We start from the raw sequence: 21,803 nt of genomic DNA, 5'->3' as shown, positions 1-21,803 counted from the left end.
ATTTCCTTAGGATTGACTGGTTTGATGTTGCAGTCCAAGGGACTCTCAAGAGTCTTCTCCAACACCACAGTTCAAAAGCACCAATTCTTCTGCACTCAGCCTTCTTTATGGTGCAACTCTCACATCCACACACGACTACTGGAAAAACCTTAGTTCTGACTAGATGAACCTTTGTCCGTAAAGTAATGTCTATGCTTTTTAATATGTTATCTAGGTTTGTCACAGCTTTTCTTCCAAGAAGCTAGAGCCATTTAATTTCATGGCTGCAGTCACCATCTGCAGTGATTTTACAGCCCAAGCAAATAAAGACAGGGTTACATGAAGCAAATAAAAGCTTTGAAAGCTTCCATTTAAACTTGAAACACGCCTCTCCACTCATACCAAATTGGCCCAAGAACTCAAAAAGACAAGCTTGCATGAAATGGGCAAAAAAAGTGCAAATCCTCTCAAGTGAAAGGGAGGGTTGCCTTAGTCTAGTGACCAAACTTGATATCAAAGGGCAGACACACATGATCTCACAGAAGGTTGATACATGGCTGTACATAATATTTCTATATATATGAATAACTGCAGCATCTATCAGAAGTGACTTTTCCCTTCATTTACACTAAATAAAATTACTGATATTAGATAAAATAGGGAATATCATTATAGACCATGCAGACATGAAAAGGACAGAAAGGAACTCTTACAAAAACTCTACAAGATTATAAGATGAAATGTACTAATTCCATGAAACCCATAACCTACAACAAATCACCAATATTAAACATTATTTGAATAACTGCCATGAACTGCAATGCAAATTTATAATTTCAAAATGCCCACCACCTAAGAAAGAAACTCAAAAGCAGAGATAGTGACTGTGAGAGCTTAATTAAACTCCTCCATCATGCTCTGCATAGACCCTGCCTGGACTTTCTACACGTTCCCTCCAGATGTACCTTGTAGCTCCTCAAGATTCTGTGTAATAAACGTCTCCATTTCACTCTCCCTTGCAGTCTTTGGCAGGACTGTTGCCTAACATTCAACACTCAAGGGCTCTACTTTACAAAAGGTAATTTAACAAAGTTGCAACAATGGCATCTTACAATTCTATCAAATTCAAAAAGAATTACCTGCAATTCTATGTGATTTATTTTCAAGAAAAGAAACAGAGGAAGCACCTGTCAACTCAATTTATGAGGCCAGAATTACTAGGAAACAAAACTAGACAAATAGAAAAAGAGAAAGTAAATAATTAAATCACCCATGAAGATTCAAAAATCCATCATAAAATATTAGTAACAGAAATGTAACATAAAGATTTCATATTAAAGATAACATAAATCAAGGAATTCCCTGGTGGTCCAGGGTTAGCACTCATTGCTTTTACTTGTGGGGCCCAGGTTCAATCCCTGGTCAAGGAGCTAAGATCCTGCAAGCTATGCAGCTCACCAAAAATGATAATATAAATAAAAATCAAGATCACTTAGCAAAGATAAATACATTATTCTTGGTTGTGAACAAATTCTATGTGGAGGATATTCGGTGTCCCACAAAAAAGACTTCCTGTCACCCTTTTGCCATCTCAGTTCTTTCACTGAATTAAACCCCCAAACTAATTGTTTTTATGTTTATACTGCATCTACTTTGTACCCGTCATTGCCTTTTGAGCATCATTGCATCCTAAGAGTCCCAAAACAACCCAGTAACCCCCTGCTATAAAACAGAACACACACATCTGTCACGAAAAAAAAAATTCTGCTAAAGAAATGATTGAAAGTATTATTACAGCATAAAAGCAAACAACAAAACATATTAGGTAATAGCCTAATTTGAAACTGAAATTTAACAGCATTTGGAAAATCGAGTAAATTGTTTCATTATATTATCTAGTCAACATTTCCAAAAATTAATTAAAACTAGAGTAAAAATATCCCCAGAAGTTTATTTAAATAGTATCTTACAAGTATTTTCCAGAACCATATTGAACGTGTGCTGTGGAAAACAAATGTAATAAATTATTAGCAAGACAAAAAGTGTGATTTTCCAAGCCAATTAAGTCAGGAGGTTCAGGAGTAAGCAAATCGATGTTTTGCTTTTTTTTTTTCCCCAAAGTAGAGAAGTTTAGCTTTATTGCTTTGCCAAGCAAAGGGGCCACAGTGGGCTAATGCCTTCAATAGTGTGTCTTTCAAACAAGAAGGGGTGGGAGGAGTTTTATAATAATGGCTCAAAGTGGGTGTGGTCAACTCGTGGACACTTCTTTGGCTGGTGCTGAGGTAAACGGAAGTCAGCATTATTAACCTTCTGGCTCCAACTGCTATGGGTTCTATATGCTGGTTGGGCAGCAGGCTTAGTGTCTCCCACCTGGTGGGGGTTTCAGTACCTGGAGCCTGGACTTACTGAGGCTCAGGTTCTTTGTGTCTCAGCGCAAAAGGAATTCAGCAAAGTGACAGACACGCAAGGAAGGAATAGACTTACTAATATAGGATACTTGTGAGGCACACTAGTTGGCAGGTGAGAGGGGTCTGCTTCAGTGAAGTTTTATGAAGTCTAATCCCATTAAAAAATTTTTTTTTGGCTTATGGGCTCTTAGTTTCTTAACCATGGGTTGAACCTGTCAGCTTGGCAGTGCGAGTACTGAGTCCCAACCACTGGACTGCCCAGGAATTTCCCCTAATTTCATTTTTGATGTTTGACTATTGATACTTTTTAATGTTCAGGAAGAACTTTTTCAGCCTATCGGAACAAACTAATTAAAGGAAAAAAAAAGCCTGAGTGCTCCTTTGAGACAAACTGGAAGTTCAAACTGTAAGCTTGCCCTCCATGAAGGTTCATCACAGTAATTAAATTTTCCTCTCATCTTAACTGCTCTCCCTACAATTCCCAAGATTAAGACTCATGTCTCATTGAATACAGAGGCAGGGACTTCCCTGGCAGTCCAGGGGTTAAGACTCTGTGCTTCCACTGTAGTGGGCACAGGTTTGATCCCTGGTTAACTAAGATCACATATGCCACATGGTACAGCAAAAAAAAATAATAAAAACAACACACAGATGTAAACAACACCTATTCCCATGCAATGGAGAAAGTAACCAACGTTTTCTGGGCACTGTTCCTACCACATAATCCGTCCCTAGTAACCGGTCCCTCTCCTCTCATGAATAGTCCAATCCCTTAATGTCCTTACTGCTCCACTCATGGTCACCTAGCAGAGTATTATGTTCTGTAACTCACTGTGATCTATCCATGGATTCTAAACATAACAAGCACGATGGGCAACAGCAATTTTACACTATTCTCTGCCCCTCCCTGATGCTAATTAATACACTACTGAATTTGGTTAATTCGGGGTCCTTGTTTTACCAGGGAACATGGATGTGAATCAACCAAATCTAATGAAGTCAGCTCCTTCATTGACTCATTACTGACTCCTTCCCAGAGACCATCATCAAAGACCTGTAATGAAGATTAAAGTCAACAGACTTCAAACTTCAGGTTGAATGGCATAAATTGTAATGTGGCCTCTTCAAGAAAACACAATTAATAGAATATTTACAGAGTGAAGACAATTGCCAACTTACACGTTTTCATGTCATATACAAATCATTCCGTAAGTTTTAACTTATTGTGACTTGTAATGATTCTGAAGAACATAATGATCTCCCATTAATCTTAAGAGAACTGCAGACTTATTCCTTTTATGGATTGGCTGACACACAGGCTAATTTAAGAATTGTGCAAAAACTTTACCTACTTCGTTACATTTGTAAGGATCATCCCCAATATGAGGCATTTTGTGATGAAACCTCAGGAAGCATTGTTTCATCAAATTCTTTCCACATTTAGTAAATCTCTTTAGTTTCTGACCTGTATGAATTGAACCATTACACCGAAGTTGGAGATACCTGATGAAAACTTTTATAACATTATATTTGAAACACTGTTCTCCAGATTAAATCTATTTCAGTGATTTTATCTTCAGGTACAAGCCTTAGCACACATACTAGTTTGTGTGGTTTCTTTCAAAGGTATGTACTGAGAAGTCTGGTGAATTGTGCAGCCTGGATAAAACCTCCGCTTGTAACTCGGTAGGGTTTCTCTTAAATGGACTCTCCCGTTGCCTCATACTTGAACTCAAGGTAAAGATTTTGCCGCACTTGTTACATTTGTAAGGGATAATTCCAGTAACTCCCCCATCTTATGATCTTTGGGTAAAATCCTTGCCACACATATTATATTCGTGTGGTTTCTCCCCAGGATAAATATTCCAATATCGAGTGATGAGTGAGCATTAATTTGGAACCTGGCCCCATTCATTACATATGTAATGTTCTGTCCAGCACAGATTATTTGATGACTGGTAGAATGTGAGGCCCAAGTAAAGGTTTTGCCCATTCCTAGCATTTGTGAGGTAATAATCTCCAGAAAGAAATCTCTGGTGAATGAATTCTTTGTCTAAAGGGCTGGTCAGACTAAACATACTTACCTGATTTCTCTCCAGAATATTTTCAATGAAGCCTAAGATAGCAACACTTGCTAAAAACGCTTCCTTAAAGTTTGTCATCAATGTGGGTTATCTGACGGTAAGGTAGGCTTCACAATACAATGACAAATTTATCAGTCATTATATTTGTCAGGTTTCTCTCCAACATGACACATCGGTTTACCTTAAGGTTTGAATTTTGACTCAAAATTCATTGAGCCTCTAGCTCAATACATTCCTAGAGCTTCTGTCCAGTTCGAGTAGGTGAAATCACCCCTGAATATTCATTGGAAGGACTGATGTTGAAGCTGAAGCTCCAGTACCCTGGCAACCTGATGCGAAAAGTTGACTGATTAGAAAAGCCCGTGATGCTGGGAAAGACTGAAGGCAAAAGCAGAAGAGGGAAACAGAGGATGAGATAGTTACACAGCATCCCTGACTCAATGGACATGAGTTTGCACAAACCCCAGAAGACAGTGAAGGACAGGGAAGCCTGGTGTGCTGCAGCCCATGGATTTGCAAGGAGTCAGACATGACTTAGCAACTGAACCACAACAAATGTAGTGACAGCTGAGATTTAAGTAAAGCTTTTCAACAGTCTTTACTTTTGTAAGGTTTCCCTTTCGTATGAACACTTTGATGCTTTGCCAGGTACGCCTTCCGACTAAAGCAGCTGCCACATTCATTACATTTGTAAGGTTTCTCTCCTGTATGAATTCTCTGATGAATTGCAAGATTTGAATTCCGATTGAAGACCTTGCCACACTCGATACATTTGTAAGGTTTCTCTCCAGTATGAGTTCTCCGGTGAATTTCAAGGTATGAATTATAACTGAAGACTCTACCACATATATCACATTTACATAATTTCTGTCCTGTATGGATTATCTGATGTCTCTTGAGATTTGAGCTGTGATTAAAGATTTTGCCACAGTCTTTACATTCGTAAGGTTTTTCCCCAGTATGAATTCTCCGATGAACTGCAAGGTATGAATTTTGACCAAAGACTTTCCCACAGATGTCACATTTATATGGTTTATCTCCTGAATGGATGATTTGATGTTGTATAAGGTGTGAGCCAAAATAAAAAGTTTTGCCACACTCATTACATTTGTAATGTTTCTCTCCAGTATGAATGATCTGATGACTGACGAGGGTTGATCTAATACTGAACATCTTACCACACTCGTTACATTTATAAGGTTTCTCTCCAGTATGAATTCTCTGATGACTTGCAAGGTTTCCTTTTTGACTGAAAGCTTTGCCACATTCATTACATTTGTAAGGTTTCTCTCCAGTATGAATTCTGCGATGTTTTGCAAGGTATGAATTCTGACTAAACACCTTGCCACATTCATTACATTTGTATGGTTTCTCTCCAGTATGTATTCTCTGATGAACTGTAAGGTATGAACTTTGAGTAAACACTTTTTCACATGTATCACATTTATATAAGTTCTCTTTTGTATGGATTATCTGATGTCCAGTGAGGTGCAATCCATAGTTAGGGGTTTTGCCACACTCATTATATTTGTAAGATTTCTCTGAAGTATGAATTGTTCTATGAATAGCAAGGTCTGAATGTTGACTAAAGACTTTGTGACATACATCACAATTAAATATTTTCTCTTCTGTATGGATCAACTGATGTTGAGTGAGGTTTAAGTGCTGATGAAAGGTTTGACCACTCTGATTACAATTGTAAGGGCTGTCCTTGTGTGCCCTCTGGTCTTGTGTCAGTACTGAAGGATGCATAAAATCATTCACACATGGATTACCAAGGTTGGACTGGATAGAAGAAATTCCTTGAAGTGGTAAAAATGAGGCATTAATATTGATACTCCTGTGAGCTTCATTAAATTCATCAATTTTCTCTTCACTTTTATAAAGCTGTAGTTCATTCCCAAAGCTTAATCGAAGTCTGTTTTCAATAGGCTGAATTCCTGTAATGCTTCTACCACATCGCTGTTTCTTACAGGGGAGATTTTTGCCATGGGATATAGGCTTTCCTTTGTAATTTCTTTCCTCATCTCTTGGCTTAAATTCAAAGTCACATATATTTTCCTGGATTTTCCTGAGGTAAAAATCTTCAATTTTATTCCTTCTGTGTCTTCCCAGTATAACTATTTGGAATCCTTCTCCTCCATAAATGTTTGCATTTAGTTGTAACTTCTTGATCACATGCATATGAGAGATATCTACAAGATATAAAGAACCATAAGTAATCCTTTTTTTTTCCCATAAGTAATCCTATTCATTATAATTCATAAGTAAATATTTCATGTTAAATACATGATATTACACCAAACTAGTACTGACATAAAAAGGAGTTATGAAAATTCCCAGTCATGATATTAAAACCTTTGCAAACACAAAATGAATGATTCTTTAGTAAAGTGATCTGAGGTAATTCCACTTAATTTTAGGGCACCCAACAACCTACGTAAAAACACTCATTGTAAAAACTTCTGTTGACTATCAAAAGTGTATATTTCAACCATGACACCAAAGCACATACCAGTTAGCAGTAAACATACTTACTGGTGCCTCATAACTGAGGAGAAAAGAATATTATTATACTATACATATATTATACATACTTGTTAAATATAAATGAATGCTAAAAAATCTGACAAAATATATTACAACAATAAATAATCCAAAATGAACTTATTTAATGAGTAATCGCAATGAGTGGCAGTTTCGAATTTGGAAACAAATATAACAGAGAAAAAATAGCAAATGTGATAAAAGTTTTTTAAAAAACAAAATGTTCTTTGAAATATCTCCTGTAAAACTATATACCCATGAAGCAGCATAAGAATTCTAAAAGACCACCTTCTATAAATAAAATTTAAATATTAATAAATGAAATATTCTCCATTTACATTAACAGCTATTACACAAAGCAACTCCCTACTTGTGCAGTGCCCTAAAATATCCAGGTCATTGCCTCCAAAATACATATTGCAAATTTATTTATTTAACTATGGTCATAGATAATATGGTTGAGAACAAATTGCAAGAAAAAGGAATACAATATATAATAAACAAAATGGATATAATAAACATATCTGAATATTATCTTTTTATACAAAAGCCACTTTTGATTTGTTAGTATAAAAATGCACTATTTCTGGAGTAGGAAACCGCAACCCACTCCAGTACTCTTGCCTGGAAAATTTCATGAGCAGAGGAGACTGGTGGGCTACAGTCCAAGGAGTCACAAAAGAGTTGGACATGACTTAATGACTGAGCCTGCACACACACAATGTATAATATATAATTTTTACTGTTGTAAAAATTTACTGCTGTAAAAATTTTAAAGCAAATAAAGATCTTTCTCAAAAGAAAAAAAAAGCACTCTTTCTGAGAATTCCCTGGCAGTTCAGTGGTTAAAACTCAGCACTTTCACTGCCCTAGGTCCAGGTTCCATTCCTGGTTGGGAAACTAAGATCCCACAGGCAGCATGGTGTGCCAAAAAAAAAAAGGACATTTCATGTCATCTAACATTACCAATTTCTTTTGAAAGTCTTGAGGAAAATAATCACAATTTTTCAAGTAAGGAAAGTGGAATCACAGATTTATGTACATGACCCCAATTGACACAGAACATAAAGTAAGAACCACAGTATGAATTTTGATCTACAGTCTGAGACAACATATACTTAAACATGACTGCCCACCCAAGCAGTCTAGATTACAAAATACTACGACAAATATCAGGAGTTAAGAAAGAAAACATCAAGGAAAACACAAGAAGTGAGCTGTGTAACTACTAAGGGGATTCAGCCACCCCTTTTGAAACTGGTTTCTGAGTTATCACAGCTGCACACAGTGATTTAGGTTGTGTCAGGAGAAAGCTGTTCAATACACAGAGGTGTTATTTTTACAGTGTAAGTAAAGTGGAAGGTGGAGGGATGGTGAAAGAGTGCTGTGGAAATTAATAAGTTTAGGATAATAACTTAAATATACTAGAAAATAAGAATCTTTCATCCATATCATGGTTTCATGTAAAGAAAGATCAGAACTGAGAAACGGCTTGGGTGGAGCATAGAGTACCTATATCTACAAAGCTTTTGACTGTGAATTCCACTGTACAAGGGCAACTAAAATACTGACCTTAAGACAAAAGAAGAATTAGTTTAGCAATAGAATAGTTCTGTACCTTTTTTTTTTTTTTGGTATCATTTTTAACTAGGGGAATTATACTATGAGTATGGGAAAAAACCAAATGAGATTTAGACACTGTATAAAGAAATTAACTCTCAATCTATTACACTATTTGCTATGCAATGTATCTAACTGAGTATTTTAGTGACTGTATTTCCACATATATGCTCAATATAAACATACACAGTATTCCAGGAGACTGTGCAATAATGTACTCAGCAAAAAGCAGAAGAAAAAACCAGGAGAAGACCATTACAAGGAGTCTAATCTGTATACACAAATGCAGAGCAAAGTAATAGGATCAACAGTATTGTAAAGGAGGGAGATCATGATTTCAGAATGAATGTCTCCTAGTTGGGTAAGCAGAGTTTATATGAGGAAACAAACTGAAAGTGCTTGACAAAGCCTGAAGATATAATCAGGATATAATATATTCCAGGATATAATCAAAACAGGTAAGTAAGTTAAAAATGAAAAAAGTAACTAAAATATTAATTACGTAATATCCTTTTGCATACAAAATTTTTATGCTAGCTCTCCTTATTATTAAACATAACAGTGTTTTTTTAGCTGGCCCCTCTAAAAACTGGAAATCATATTAAATTCTTAACACAAACTCTCAAATTAAAAACCATGAGGAGTTATGTCAGCAGGCCAGTAAACCACAGGCACTCATTACCCATGAGGAACCAAGTTAAAACAAAGCAGGGGAAAAAAAGCAGAAAACAATTTGGGAAAACTCACCCAACCGGTAAAGAAGCAGCAGCACTCAAACAGATGCCTGTCCAGAAAACACTAAACCGAAAAATGTAGGAAAGTTCATGACAATTTCCTGGCCCTTGACTCCCCTCCTCCTCCTTACACTACGTTGAGAACGAACTGGCACAAGCCTCCCCATTCCCAGAGGTTCCCTCAGGTAAAAATGCTAAAAATATGACAGAAACATTCAGTAAACCAGAAACAGAAAAAAAATGACCTCAACACAATAAAGGACATATATTAAGAGCCCATAGCTAACACCATACTCAATGTGTAATGACTTAAAACTTTTCCCCTAACATCAGGAACTAGACAAGGATACTTGCACTATCTCTAAAAAAAGAAATTACTAGAATTTCTAGCAAGAACACAAAGGTAGCAAAAACACATTAAACAATCCCAATAGAAAAAAGAAGCAAAACATCTCTGTTGACAAATGAAATATAAGAAACCCTGGAGAATTCCCTGGTGGTCCAGATATGGTTAGGACTCCAGGCTACCACTGCCAGGATCGATCCCTGGTGGGGAATCTAGAATCCCACATGGTGCGTGTTGTGGCAAAAATAAAATAAATAAAAATTTTAGCTCTGAAGATTCTGGAAAAAAAAAAAAACTGATAAAAATAATGAACTCAGAAAAATGACAATATACAAAAATCAATACTATTTCCCTACATTAACAATAAAAAAATCAAGAATTAAATTCAGAAAATTATATTTACGATACCATCAAAAAAATAAAGTGTTCAGCAAAACCATACAGAAGAAGGGAAAGATATATGCACTATGAACTGAAAACACAGCTGAAAAATATCTGAAAAGTCAAATTAATACAGATATCCCAAGTTCAATGGATTAGAAGTAAATATGATCAGGGTGTAAATACTACCCTTAAGTGATCAACAGAGTCAACCCAATCCCCAATAAAATCCCAACAGTGTGTCTTAAAGAAAAAGATAAATCCTAAGAGTCAAATGCAATCTCAAAAGACACTCAATAGCAAAACCAAGATTGAAAAGAAGAAAGTTGGAAGTTTCACAATTATTTCAAAATTCTTAGAAACCTAAACTAATCCAAGCAGTGTGGTATGAGCATAAAGAGAGAGAGACCAGTAGTACATAACACAGAGACATGAGAAATAAACTCTAGTGTATGTGGTCCAATGACGTTCCACAGGGGGTGAGGACCACTCAATGGGGACCAGACAGTCTATTAAACAAAAAACAAATTACAGTTCAGATTGAAAGTATCACTCTACTTTATAAGTTCTGATTTAGATGTTTCAAAATTAGCTGTTGATATACAAAGAACAATGGCACGCAGGTGAACAAAAGATGGCATTAACAACAGTTTACACAATAGCCTCAAAATATAAGGAAGTGAACTTGGACAATGTTATCTTGAGAAAAAATTCCTATACCATTTACTGAGAATGAAAGGGGATGATCACAGCACATGTGAACATCACTGTCACAATGCTACTGAGACAGGCTTTTGTGACATTGCTCAAAACCAGAAAAACACCCAGAAAGATTTATCAGTCAGGTTCTGGTGATATTTCCTATTTTGTATCATAGAATATGCAGACCACTTTACTACAGGGTGGTGAATTTCTATATAGCAGGAAAATATTACAATGCATGAAGGATAGTATTCTCCATCAAATTTATCTGTTACCCAGTAACAAAGAGTCCACCAGAAAGTATTGATTAACTGAGGGTGAATTATCACAGCAGAATCTGGATATAATTTCAAAGCATAGGACTATGTATTTCACAAACAAATTTTAGAAGCAAAATCACACACAAAGTTACAAGAGTATGATATGAGGAAGAGAATACAGTCCCAGACTAGATAGAACACTACAGGAGTGAAAAATACATGAGACATGTATGTCATACACCACAGGATCTTCAGACAGAACAATGTGCTCCTGCCACCGACACCAAACTAAGAGCCGGAAAGACACACAAACGCTCCTCATTAGGACTGGGGATCAAAGACAGCATGACTGTGTCTACTGTCTTTAGTTTCCCTGCAAAATAATTACAGGAAACAGAATGCATCACCCTGTTACACACAAGCCTGAAGAGTGTGGCCAAGGCAGAAGAGAAGGAATAGAAGAGGGATCCAAACAAGCAGACAGGACCAGAGGCAGCTGCATGCAGATTCTGGGGTGCCAAATGCAATCAGAGAGCAGCCAGTGCTTTCCCCCTTCTGATGAAGTGTTCTAAAAACATCAAATGGAGATGGAATGAGCAAGGGTTCAGGGACTGTTGTCTGCAGGTATTGGCTCTTATCTCTATGGACTGGGAACTGGACTGCCAATGGAGTGAAGTTGAGAAGAAGAGATGAGGGACTAAGATGTCCCTTTAAAAGTCCACCTCATGCTCCTCTAAGGCAAGCAACAGGAGTTCACAGGAGTCAGATGGCAGAGTGCTGCAGATCATGATAGAAGCTCTGCCTTTGTCCCTGGCAGGAATGTGGCACCACTAGAGGTGAAAGAATACATTTTACATGTGGAAAGACAAAGAGGGATAGGTTACAGAGAAGAAAAATTTCCTCTGAGAGCTCACATAGTAAGTAAATGTTTGTACTTCCTATAGAATTCTCTGACAAGGGGAAAGTCTGTAAACACTACTAATAGTGAGGCTCCCCTGGACCCTTCTGAGATCTGAATTGTGTTCACCCTTTGATACACTGCCAAAGGCATTCACCTCACTCTCCATTGACCAGGGCTCTTTGTCTTGTTACAAAGTGGGTAAAATATTCAGGTAAGAAATATAAATACCTCCACATAAGAGGAAAGACACATGATTTGCTGTGGCTTTGCCAGAATCCTAGTCCCTTGTTCAACTGAGGATTGATGGGAAAACAGAGAGGAATAGAAAAATATTTTCAAAATTCACCTGCTGTTTACCTCCTTCTGAATATAGAGGTAATAGTATAATGTGAAGAAACATAGCTCTTTTCCTAAAACTCCTGAATCAAAAGCACATGGGTAGGAAACAGGAAAATGAGTATGTTAAAAGCTTTCCACTGAGCTTTACAACTACAAAAACTCTGGAACAACTCCTAATGTATCATGAAGTGGGCAGATCGTCAGAGGAAAAGGTAGATTTAAACTCCTGAGGCTGGGTCCTAAAGCTCTTCATGTCTGAATCAACAGGGATTTCAGATCAGTCAAGTAAAACCGGGGCTCCCAAGAGGCACGCAGTGGGAAATGCAGAGATACCCCAGGGCAGATCCCAACTTCAAAGGGAAGTGATCCTCACCCAAGGAGACTATGTTGCTGAGGGTCTCCACCATCACGTCCCTGTACAAGGCCCTCTGAGCAGGGTCCAGGCATTCCCACTCCTCCTGAGTGAACTCTATGGCCACATCCTTGAAGGTCAACTGTGCCTGAAATGAAAACACATTTCACCAAGGGGCCATGAGGAGAGTTCTTATTTTCACACAAAAGGAGAAGAGAAGGGAAAGGATCAAGTTGAAGTATGTTTTCCGACAGATCCAAGTAAAGCTATTTGGAGGAAATTATGGGTCTCTTAATTTTAATTCCTTTTGCTTTTATACAAAGATTATGATAACCTGTAATCAACATGGATTTTTCATTTTTGTGGACAATACATGAAATACATGTAAGTAAGATTCAACAATGTGTTGTTCCTCCAGAAGTGTTAGACTATGTTTTACACACTGACTGCTATTCAATATCTAGATGAGCTACACTATGAGTGGTGGCATCAGAAATGACAAAGTCAACAGTGCCATAAAAAAAGGTCAAAATCTTAAATTATTATCATAAGAACAACAGCAATGACTAAAAGTGTTCAAATCCTTTAAAGATGCTATGCAATATTCTAAATGCTTTACGGCTATGGAATTTTTTAATCAACATCATAGCTCAGTGGAGAAAGACACATGCTGTTCTACAGAGACAAGTATCAGAGACATTTGGAGAAACTCAACTTAGTTTAAGAAGCTAAGAAATGATACAGCAAAAACCTCAATTAAAGAGAATGCAGTCTTAAACTGAAGATAAAGAAGCAAAAACTGAAGTAACAGAAGAGCATTAAGGCTAAAAAAAAAAGAATAGCATTAGAAGCACACTGACAGAGGATTCCCTGAGACTACTTGAAATAAGTTCAAAGTGAACAACACAGAAGGCAATAAACGATCATTACAGATATGGGCACACAAACACATACACATAACATGTTAGTAATCTTACTACTATTTGAACCATGAACAAGAGAGTGTAGAAAAAATGCAAGGTCATGGAATATATTTATACTTTTAACTATAATACAGTACACAGTTATAAAATCATGATTTTTTTATGAAAACCGTGGACTTCTAGATTCATGAACTCATGGACACACATGTAAATGTAGAAATAACTGAAATGAGAGAAGGTGTCTCTGGACATATTTGTGCATGATTTTTTTCACCATTGTTTTCATTCATTTAAATTTCAGCATTTTTGGAAGAATGAAATAGCATCAATTGTACCAAATAGTAGTAACATGAAAAAAAAATAGGATCTCTTGACTGCGATCTCTATGAAATATCTATATATAAAGACAATGAAAACCATAACATTGACAAAGATAGGTATTAACAAATGCAAAGCAGAGTTTATTTCTGTATTCCACTCATAAAAAACACTGAGTCAAATTAGAATAGCCGTTACTATTATACATTAAGAGATGAAGAAAAAATGATCACAAAGCAAAGTTAAAAACTACTTAAAGAATTAAATATCACAACTATAAAGAAAATAGAAAAAAATACATTGTAATTAAGAAAGACTATTTCACCAAATCTCATGATCAAAGGGAAACTCTGAATGCATTCCCTCTGAAGTTACAGTGGACTGTGCAGGGGATGACAGAGGATGAGATGGTTGGATGGTATCACCAACTGGATGGACATGAGTTTGAGCAAGCTCTGGGAGTTGATGATGGACAGGGAAGCCTGGCGTGCTGCAGTCCACAGGGGTCAAAAAGAGTCCGACATGACTGAGCTACAGAACTGAACTGAACTGAAAGCATGAGAGACAGAAGAGGAAAAAACTGCCTAAGGAAGTAAAAGATTTGCTCACTGAAAATTACTAAACTTGACTAAGAGAAATCTGAGGACATAAGTAAATAAAAAGACACTCTGTACTCATGAATTGGAAGATTTAATATTCTTAAAATGACTTTATTACTGAAAGTGTTAGATTCTAATGGAATCCCTGTCAAAATTTCAAAGGCAATTTTTGCCGTTAAAAAAAAAAAATTACAATTCAAAGGGAACCTCAAGGGACCCCCAAACAGCCAAAATATTCTTGAAACAGAAGATGGAGGCTGTCATTTTCAAAATTTAAAACATATTACAAAGTAATCAAGATGATGTTGTAATGGTATAAGCCCAGATACATAACCCACTGGAACAGATTCAGTTCAGTTCAGTTCAGTCACTCAGTAGTGTCCACTCTTTGTGACCCCATGAATCATAGCACGTCAGGCCTCCCTGTCCATTACCAACTCCCAGAGCCACCCAAACTCATGTCCATCGAGTCGGTGATGCCATCCAGCCATCTCATCCTCTGTCGTCCCCTTCTCCTCCTGCCCCCAATCCCTCCCAGCATCAGGGTCTTTTCCAATGAGTCAACTCTTCGCATGAGGTGACCAAAGTATTGGAGTTTCAGCTTTAGCATCAGTCCTTCCAATGAACACCCAGGACTGATCTCCTTTAGGATGGACCGGTTGGATTTCCTTGCAGTCCAAGGGACTCTCAGTAGTTTTCTCCAACACCACAGTTCAAAAGCATCAATTCTTCGGCACTCAGCTTTCTTCACAGTCCAACTCACATCCATACATGACCACTGGAAAAACCATAGCCTTGACTAGACGGACCTTTGTTGGCCAAGTAATGTCTCTGCTTTTTAATATGCTGTCTAGGTTAGTCATAACTTTCCTTCCAAGGAACAAGCGTCTTTTAATTTCATGGCTGCAATCACAATCTGCAGTGATTCTGGAGCCCCCAAAAATAAAGTCCGACACTATTTCCACTGTTTCCCCATCTATTTCCCACGAAGTGATGGGACCAGATGCCATGATCTTAGTTTTCTGAATGTTGAGCTTTAAGCCAACTTTTTCACTCTCCACTTTCATTTTCATCAAGAGGATTTTTAGTTCCTCTTCACTTTCTGTCATAAGGGTGGTGTCATCTACATATCTGAGGTTATTGATATTTCTCCTGCCAATCTTGATTCCAGCTTATGCTTCTTCCAACCCAGTGTTTCTCATGATGTACTCTGCATACAAGTTAAATAAGCAGGGTGACATTATACAGCCTTGACGTACTCCTTTTTCTATTTGGAATCAGTCTGTTGTTCCATGTCCAGTGGAACAGATTAGAGTACCAGAAATAATTCAGTGAATATGATATAAAATGTACAGACAAGGGTGCAAAGACTGCACAAAGGGCAAAGGACAGTCTTGATAATAAATGATACAGAGCAACTATATGCAATCCAGCAAAAGAATGAAGATGGAACCTTACTTGCAACAAAGGTAAAATCTTCTATATCACAGGATATAATCCACCAAGTGCAGAGACAACCTCTGAGGAATGGAGGTGACAAAAGTGATTGAAAGCATGTCCAGTTGTCAGAGATTTTGATTGATTTCATAGGTCAAATTCAAAAATGGAATAAAGCATTCCCTGGCATCCAGTGGTTAGGACTTGTGCTTTCACTGTCATGGATTTAGGTTCAAACCCTGGTTGGGGAACTAAGATAGTACAAGCCAACATGCGGCACAGTCAAAAAAAAAAAAAAAGGAATCAATCTCCTTATATCACTGATGTCTGTTCCTGAACTTTCCCTTCCATTTGCAACTACTAAGATTTGAAGTCAATAGAGAACAACGTATGGTTCCCAAGGGGGAAGAATGGGGAAGGGATAGTCAGGGAGTTTGGGATGGACATGCACACACTGCTATATTTAAAGTAAGTAACAAGGTCCTCGTATAGCACATGGAACTCTGCCCAATATTATATGAGAGTCTGAATGGGAGGGGAGTTTGGGGGAGAATGGATACATGTGTATGTACGGTTGAGTCCCTTTTCCTTCCACCTAAAACTATCACAACCCTGTCAATCAGCTCTACTCCAATATAAAATAGCTAAAAAAAAAAAAAAAAAAGACTTGAAGTCAGTGACTCATTCATTTAGCTTCAAATGCCTTAGAAAAAGATTACCCCCTCATTGGTCAGTTTTCCAGATTTTATCAGATACTATGTATATTAATGTTCAATTTCTTTATCCTGGTTGACAGAGAGCAGATAGCACATCCGGATGGGCCCTAAGCAATCCCTGCTGCCCAAGAGCACTGAGACCCCTGTCTCCAACCCATGGGTGAGAAGTCCTGCCCAGGATGATGCCCAGGGGAGGCATCATCACAAGGTCCTTCCTCACAAGGACCAGGTCACCGGGTCATGGGGAGACGGCATCTAAGTGGAGATGACAGGCCCTGAGGGAAGGCCCCGGGTGAGTGTGCGTGTATAGGAGTCAGACAGGATACTCCAGAGTCTGACATGATTAGTGAGTCCAGAGAAGGGCAATTCAGAAGAACAGACTGAGAATCCACTGAGGATATGACTTTACCTGAGAAAGAGCCATGCCTGACTCCAGTTCTTTCCTCTTCCTCCTCTTCTATGCTCTTCCTTGGGCAAAGTAAGTTTTTGAAGTCAACCTTGAAAGTTGCAAAACTGCTGTTAGAATCCATATCTTCTCTCTCTGTGCCCCAACCACACACATACACAAAGAAGATCTCATCAGGTGGAAAAGTGTCTTTGGCTGCCCATTGTCACAGGAGAGACCAGAGACCAACAAGAGACTTTCCCACACTTGCCCTCGGACCACACTCCCCTCCTGGTGAGGGCTCATGTACACAGCAGCAGGGGGCACCTCCACTGACCCCATGATCCCCTTCAGGTCACACAGCAGGCCCTGGTCCAGCCCCATTCAGAGCAGAGCCCCTCCCCTGAGCCGAGATCTCAGCCCTCAAGACTGGGAGGATCCAGAGTCCTGATGCTCAATGCTAGATGTACTGGGGCCCCTTAAACACTATTGAGGTTGGACCCCACACTGACAATATAAAAAGGAATATCTGGTCAGGGGGTAAAAAACACGCATACCCTGAAGTTTTCATCGATCTAAGGCATGCTTGAGTTGACCAGCACCCAGAGGAGGCAAGTCCGGCCCACCCCTAACATTCTATTTTCCAGCGTGACTGAGGCTAACAGATGAAGAACAAGTATGTACATATAAGGCATCCAGTGTGACTATTTGATGAAGTAATTTACACTTCTGTCAACTTACAACTAGCATTTTCCTTCTGTGTGGCAAGAATATTGAAGTGTTACTCTCTCAGCAAATACCAAGTATACAGAAACACAGTATGATTAACCATAGTCAACATTAGATGCATTGCTGCAAATATTGACCTAGAGATTTAATTTCCTCTGGATAGCTAGACAGGTGAATCTCTAAGTCATTTTCTGTAATAGCCATACCATTTACATTTCCACTAAGAGTACACAAGAGTTCCCTATTCTGTGTGTGTGTGTGTGTATGTGTGTGCACACACATGTTTTGGGACAGGGTGGGAGAGGACAGGAGAGAAACTAGCACTGGCTTGGCAGCAAGAAAGTAGCAGCTGCACCTTCCCAAGGATGTCCTCCTGTACTACCGTTCACTTGGTGTTGCCAGTCCTCTTGATTCTGGAACAATCTCTCCCTACACTGAAGAACTTAATGGCCGCTCTCAAGTTCTGGTCCACAGAAGCATACCTAGCAAAACCTCTCTAATGAAAACTTTCTGCCATTTGAAACTTAGTACTCATCATTTCCTTCCCTTTTCGACTCAGATGAACTTATAAACTCTCATGGGGTCCATCAGAGTCTCTATAAAACCCATAATGATCCACTCATCCTGCTATAAAAAACCACACACACACACACACAAAATCCCAAGCTCTAATAAATCATGCCAGAGAGAAAAGTACATATGAAGACATCCAAAGATACACTGGATGCAAAACACCATGTTTTCATTCACTGTAACCTCAGCCCAAAGATTGTCATCTTTGAAAACTACATATAAAAGATGTTTTCAGCAATGCACAAGCCCTAGCGAGACCCAAACATCCCAAAGAAACACCCCAAATCCCCCTGTTGTAGCTTTCACAGTGCAACTGAAAATTTATTTGTGACACAAAATACTGAAGAGTACTAAAGGTAAACAACAAAATGACCTCTGAAACTTTTCTTATATTACTCTAAAAACTGTAGAAAGATTCCTTTCTCTCTCTCTCTTTTCCCCTGGAGCAGGAAGGATTTACTACTTGCAAGAAGTAATGGAGAGCAGTGTCCCTACACAATGATTCTTGACACCTCCCCAAAGATCCAACACAAGTCACCTGTAGAGTGGGTGCTGAAGGGCACCCTTCAGCTCCATCTCCTGAGCACAAGGTACCCATCCTCCTGCACCCAAGGATCCCTGTGTGCTCAGCTCAGGCTGTACTTCTAACATTGGAGGAAAGTAATTTTCTGTGCCTGAAATCACTGCCTTCATGAAGCCAAAACATGGAAGCAACCCAAATCTCCATTAACAGAGGAATGGATAAAGAAAATGTAGTACTTATATATAATGAAATACTACTCAGCCATTAAACAGAATGAAAAAAAAAAATGCCATTTGCAGCAACACGGATGGATCCAGAAATTGCCATACGAAGTGAAGTTAAGAGAAGGAGAAATATCTTATGACATCCCTTAGATGTGGAATCTAAAAAGAAATTATACAAATGAACTTACAAAACAGAGAGACTCACAGACTTAGAGAACGACTGTGGCAGGGGGTGGGAGGGAAGGGATAAATAGGGAGTTTGGGATGGACATGTACACAGTGCTATATTTTAAATGGATAACCAACAAGGACCTACTGTATAGCACCTGGAACTCAATGTTATGTGGTAGCCTGGATGGGAGGGGAGTTTGGGAGAGAATGGATACATAAATATGTATGCCTGAGTCCCCTCACAGGTCACCTGAAACTATCACAGCATTGTCAATCAGCTATACCCCTATACAAAACTAAAAGTTAAAAAAAGAAATCCACAAATTTACATTTAATGCTGAGAAATATTTCTACTATGGTCACTTCTACTCAGAGTCTGTGTTCCTGTCTCTAAGCCAGCATTTTTGTTGTTCATTCTGGGAAGACAGGGACCCATATACAATTCTACAAAAAGTAGATACTCTCTCCAAAAAGAACTGCCATGCAGAGACATACCCAGTTTGGCCAATCACTTCAGGGTCAGCGTTGCTCTGAGTTTCTGGTCTAGTCTCTCATCTGCATGTTATAAGTGGGCTCCCTGAGGCCCAGAAGGGAGACATTTTTTGAAAAAGTCTTAGTGGAGTGAATAGAATAGCGGTGTTTCCCAAATGAGATCCCGCAAGGTCAGTGGGCAGAGTTTGTCCTTATCACCTGTTCCATTTAAAACACCATCTATCAGGTACCTGATCAAAGGAAACTTCTCTTTCAAGATCTGATCACACAGACACCAAACAGGTAATTCTTCTTTTCCAGAAAAATCAAAGTAAAATAATTTAAACAGTCACAGAAGCACAGCTGCTGGTGCAGAAAACATTGTAAGGGTTTAACTTAGAAATAAGCTCTGAGCAAACTTCATCATGAAGAGAGGAATACAAGAGGCAAAAAAAATATAAGGGATTCAAATCCCTTATATAAACTGGCATCAGATCAGATCACATCAGTTGCTCAGTCGTATCCGACTCTTTGCGACCCCATGAATCGTAGCATAGTATTTGCATATAACCTACACACACCTTCCTATATGCTGTAAATAATGTCGAGGTTACTTATAATACCAAATAAAATGTGAATGCTATGGAAAAAAAAAATTACACTAACTTGTTAAACCAGGTTTTGATCATTAATATAAAAGACATTTCTACCAAGTACTCATCAAAAGAATCTAAACATATTTACTAGTTATGAAAGAACTTTGCCAATATATTAAGATAAAGCAGGGAAAGCACTTTGGTGTCAAGAATATATGAATCAATAAAAGGAAATAATCTTGCTGTCAATGCTTTTAAAAAATTGAGGACGTATCATATTTAGAAAAGAACCACATGAGTAGAACACATAATACCCCCAACTTATTTCACAAGTTAACAGTTATTTGCAGGGCATTAGACATTTAATGCAGTAGTATATATGTAAAGTTAACAACCAAAGAAATGTAAAGGAAACAGAGGAAAGTAAATCCATTATAGAAAAACAGCACTTTCAATGTTTCTTTAAAGAGGTACTATGTGGTGACAGAACCAGTCCTTTCTTCTCCCACTAGTGCCCCTCCATCCCATGCCAGGAAATGGAAGGGGGTGACCCACACCTGTCTAGAGTCAAGTCACTGCTCCTTGGCTCATTAGGGACTGCAAAGGGACGTTATCTTGTCATACAAAATGTACAAACTTTCCAGCTTTGCAATATCAATCTTCATCTGTATAATTTAAGCAAACAAAATTTAAATTTATTAGATTCTAAAGCCAGAAAACAGTGCATCATAACTTTGTCCAAATTCAATTCACTCACCTCTCCCACCTGGACCCAGTTTCCCCTCTACCTGCACTATATATATATATATATATATATTTTTTTTTTTTTTTTACCTGCACTATTATGCGTTTCCATTTAATTGTCTATCTCCATTTCCTCCCCGCCCCCACCCCGTTTATATCTCCTTTTTAATCTTTTCTATTCTGCTAGCGCCCCTGCCGGTCTATTTCTCTCTGCTCTCCTGCCACATTTTGCAACTTGTTTCTTCTCTTGTTGCCCTTTCCCCTCCGTATCCTTACATTTCTGCCTCTTTCTTCCCCCAGCTCAATTCCCTCTGCCGTCTGGTTACAAACCTTCTCTGCCTCTTACAGTCCCTTCCTCCCTACTCTCAGGCACCCCATGTGGCTAGGCTTCCTTTCTGCTCTGCTAGTCACATGCTGTCATCTGTTCCTCTCCCAGGACCACGATGTTCTGAAGTCCACGGCTCCACCTTTTATCCTCTCGCAGAATCTCTGTGAAGTGCCTTACCGCTGCTGCTCCCCTTACTATCCGTGATCGAGACCCCCCCCCTCCCCATGTTGCTGCCCAATCCCTGGAGATCCGGCTTTTAAAATTTCTCAATTTCATTCACCTGCCATTTTCAAGGCTAAATCTATTTCATCTTACGGTCTCTTTACAAGCCCCTCAGCCATCCTCTGTCTCCATCCGTTTTCCCTTATTCTTTCCACCTCATCAGTTTTCCTCTCTCTCAGGTTTCTTTTCTC

At 38.5% G+C, this 21,803-nt stretch overlaps 1 protein-coding gene across 8 annotated transcripts in view; it reads right to left on the bottom strand.

The window, feature by feature from the left end:
* Positions 1–1,747: 1,747 nt before the first annotated feature.
* LOC788599 (zinc finger protein OZF) overlaps positions 1,748–21,803 on the bottom strand; it is a 41,880-nt gene continuing 21,824 nt past the window's right edge. For 3 of the 8 annotated variants that reach the window (XM_024979321.2, XM_024979320.2, XM_024979319.2), the window contains exons 2-4: positions 17,056–17,143; positions 12,675–12,801; positions 1,748–6,666 (exon numbers count right to left, since the gene is read on the bottom strand). In XM_024979321.2, coding sequence (XP_024835089.1) covers positions 5,060–6,666; positions 12,675–12,801; positions 17,056–17,070 — 1,749 coding nt within the window. In that variant the 5' untranslated portion in view covers positions 17,071–17,143 and the 3' untranslated portion in view covers positions 1,748–5,059. The remainder of the gene's footprint in view (positions 6,667–12,674; positions 12,802–17,055; positions 17,144–21,803) is intronic. The other 5 variants (XM_010815399.4, XM_059877222.1, XM_059877221.1 and 2 more) reach the window with 3 other exon arrangements.

Source organism: Bos taurus, chromosome 18 (genome assembly GCF_002263795.3).
Source record: "Bos taurus isolate L1 Dominette 01449 registration number 42190680 breed Hereford chromosome 18, ARS-UCD2.0, whole genome shotgun sequence".
In the NCBI taxonomy this organism is placed as follows: Eukaryota; Metazoa; Chordata; class Mammalia; order Artiodactyla; family Bovidae; genus Bos; species Bos taurus.
The sequence above is the reverse complement of the archived record's forward strand: the minus strand, read 5'-3'. Positions and strand labels throughout refer to the sequence as shown.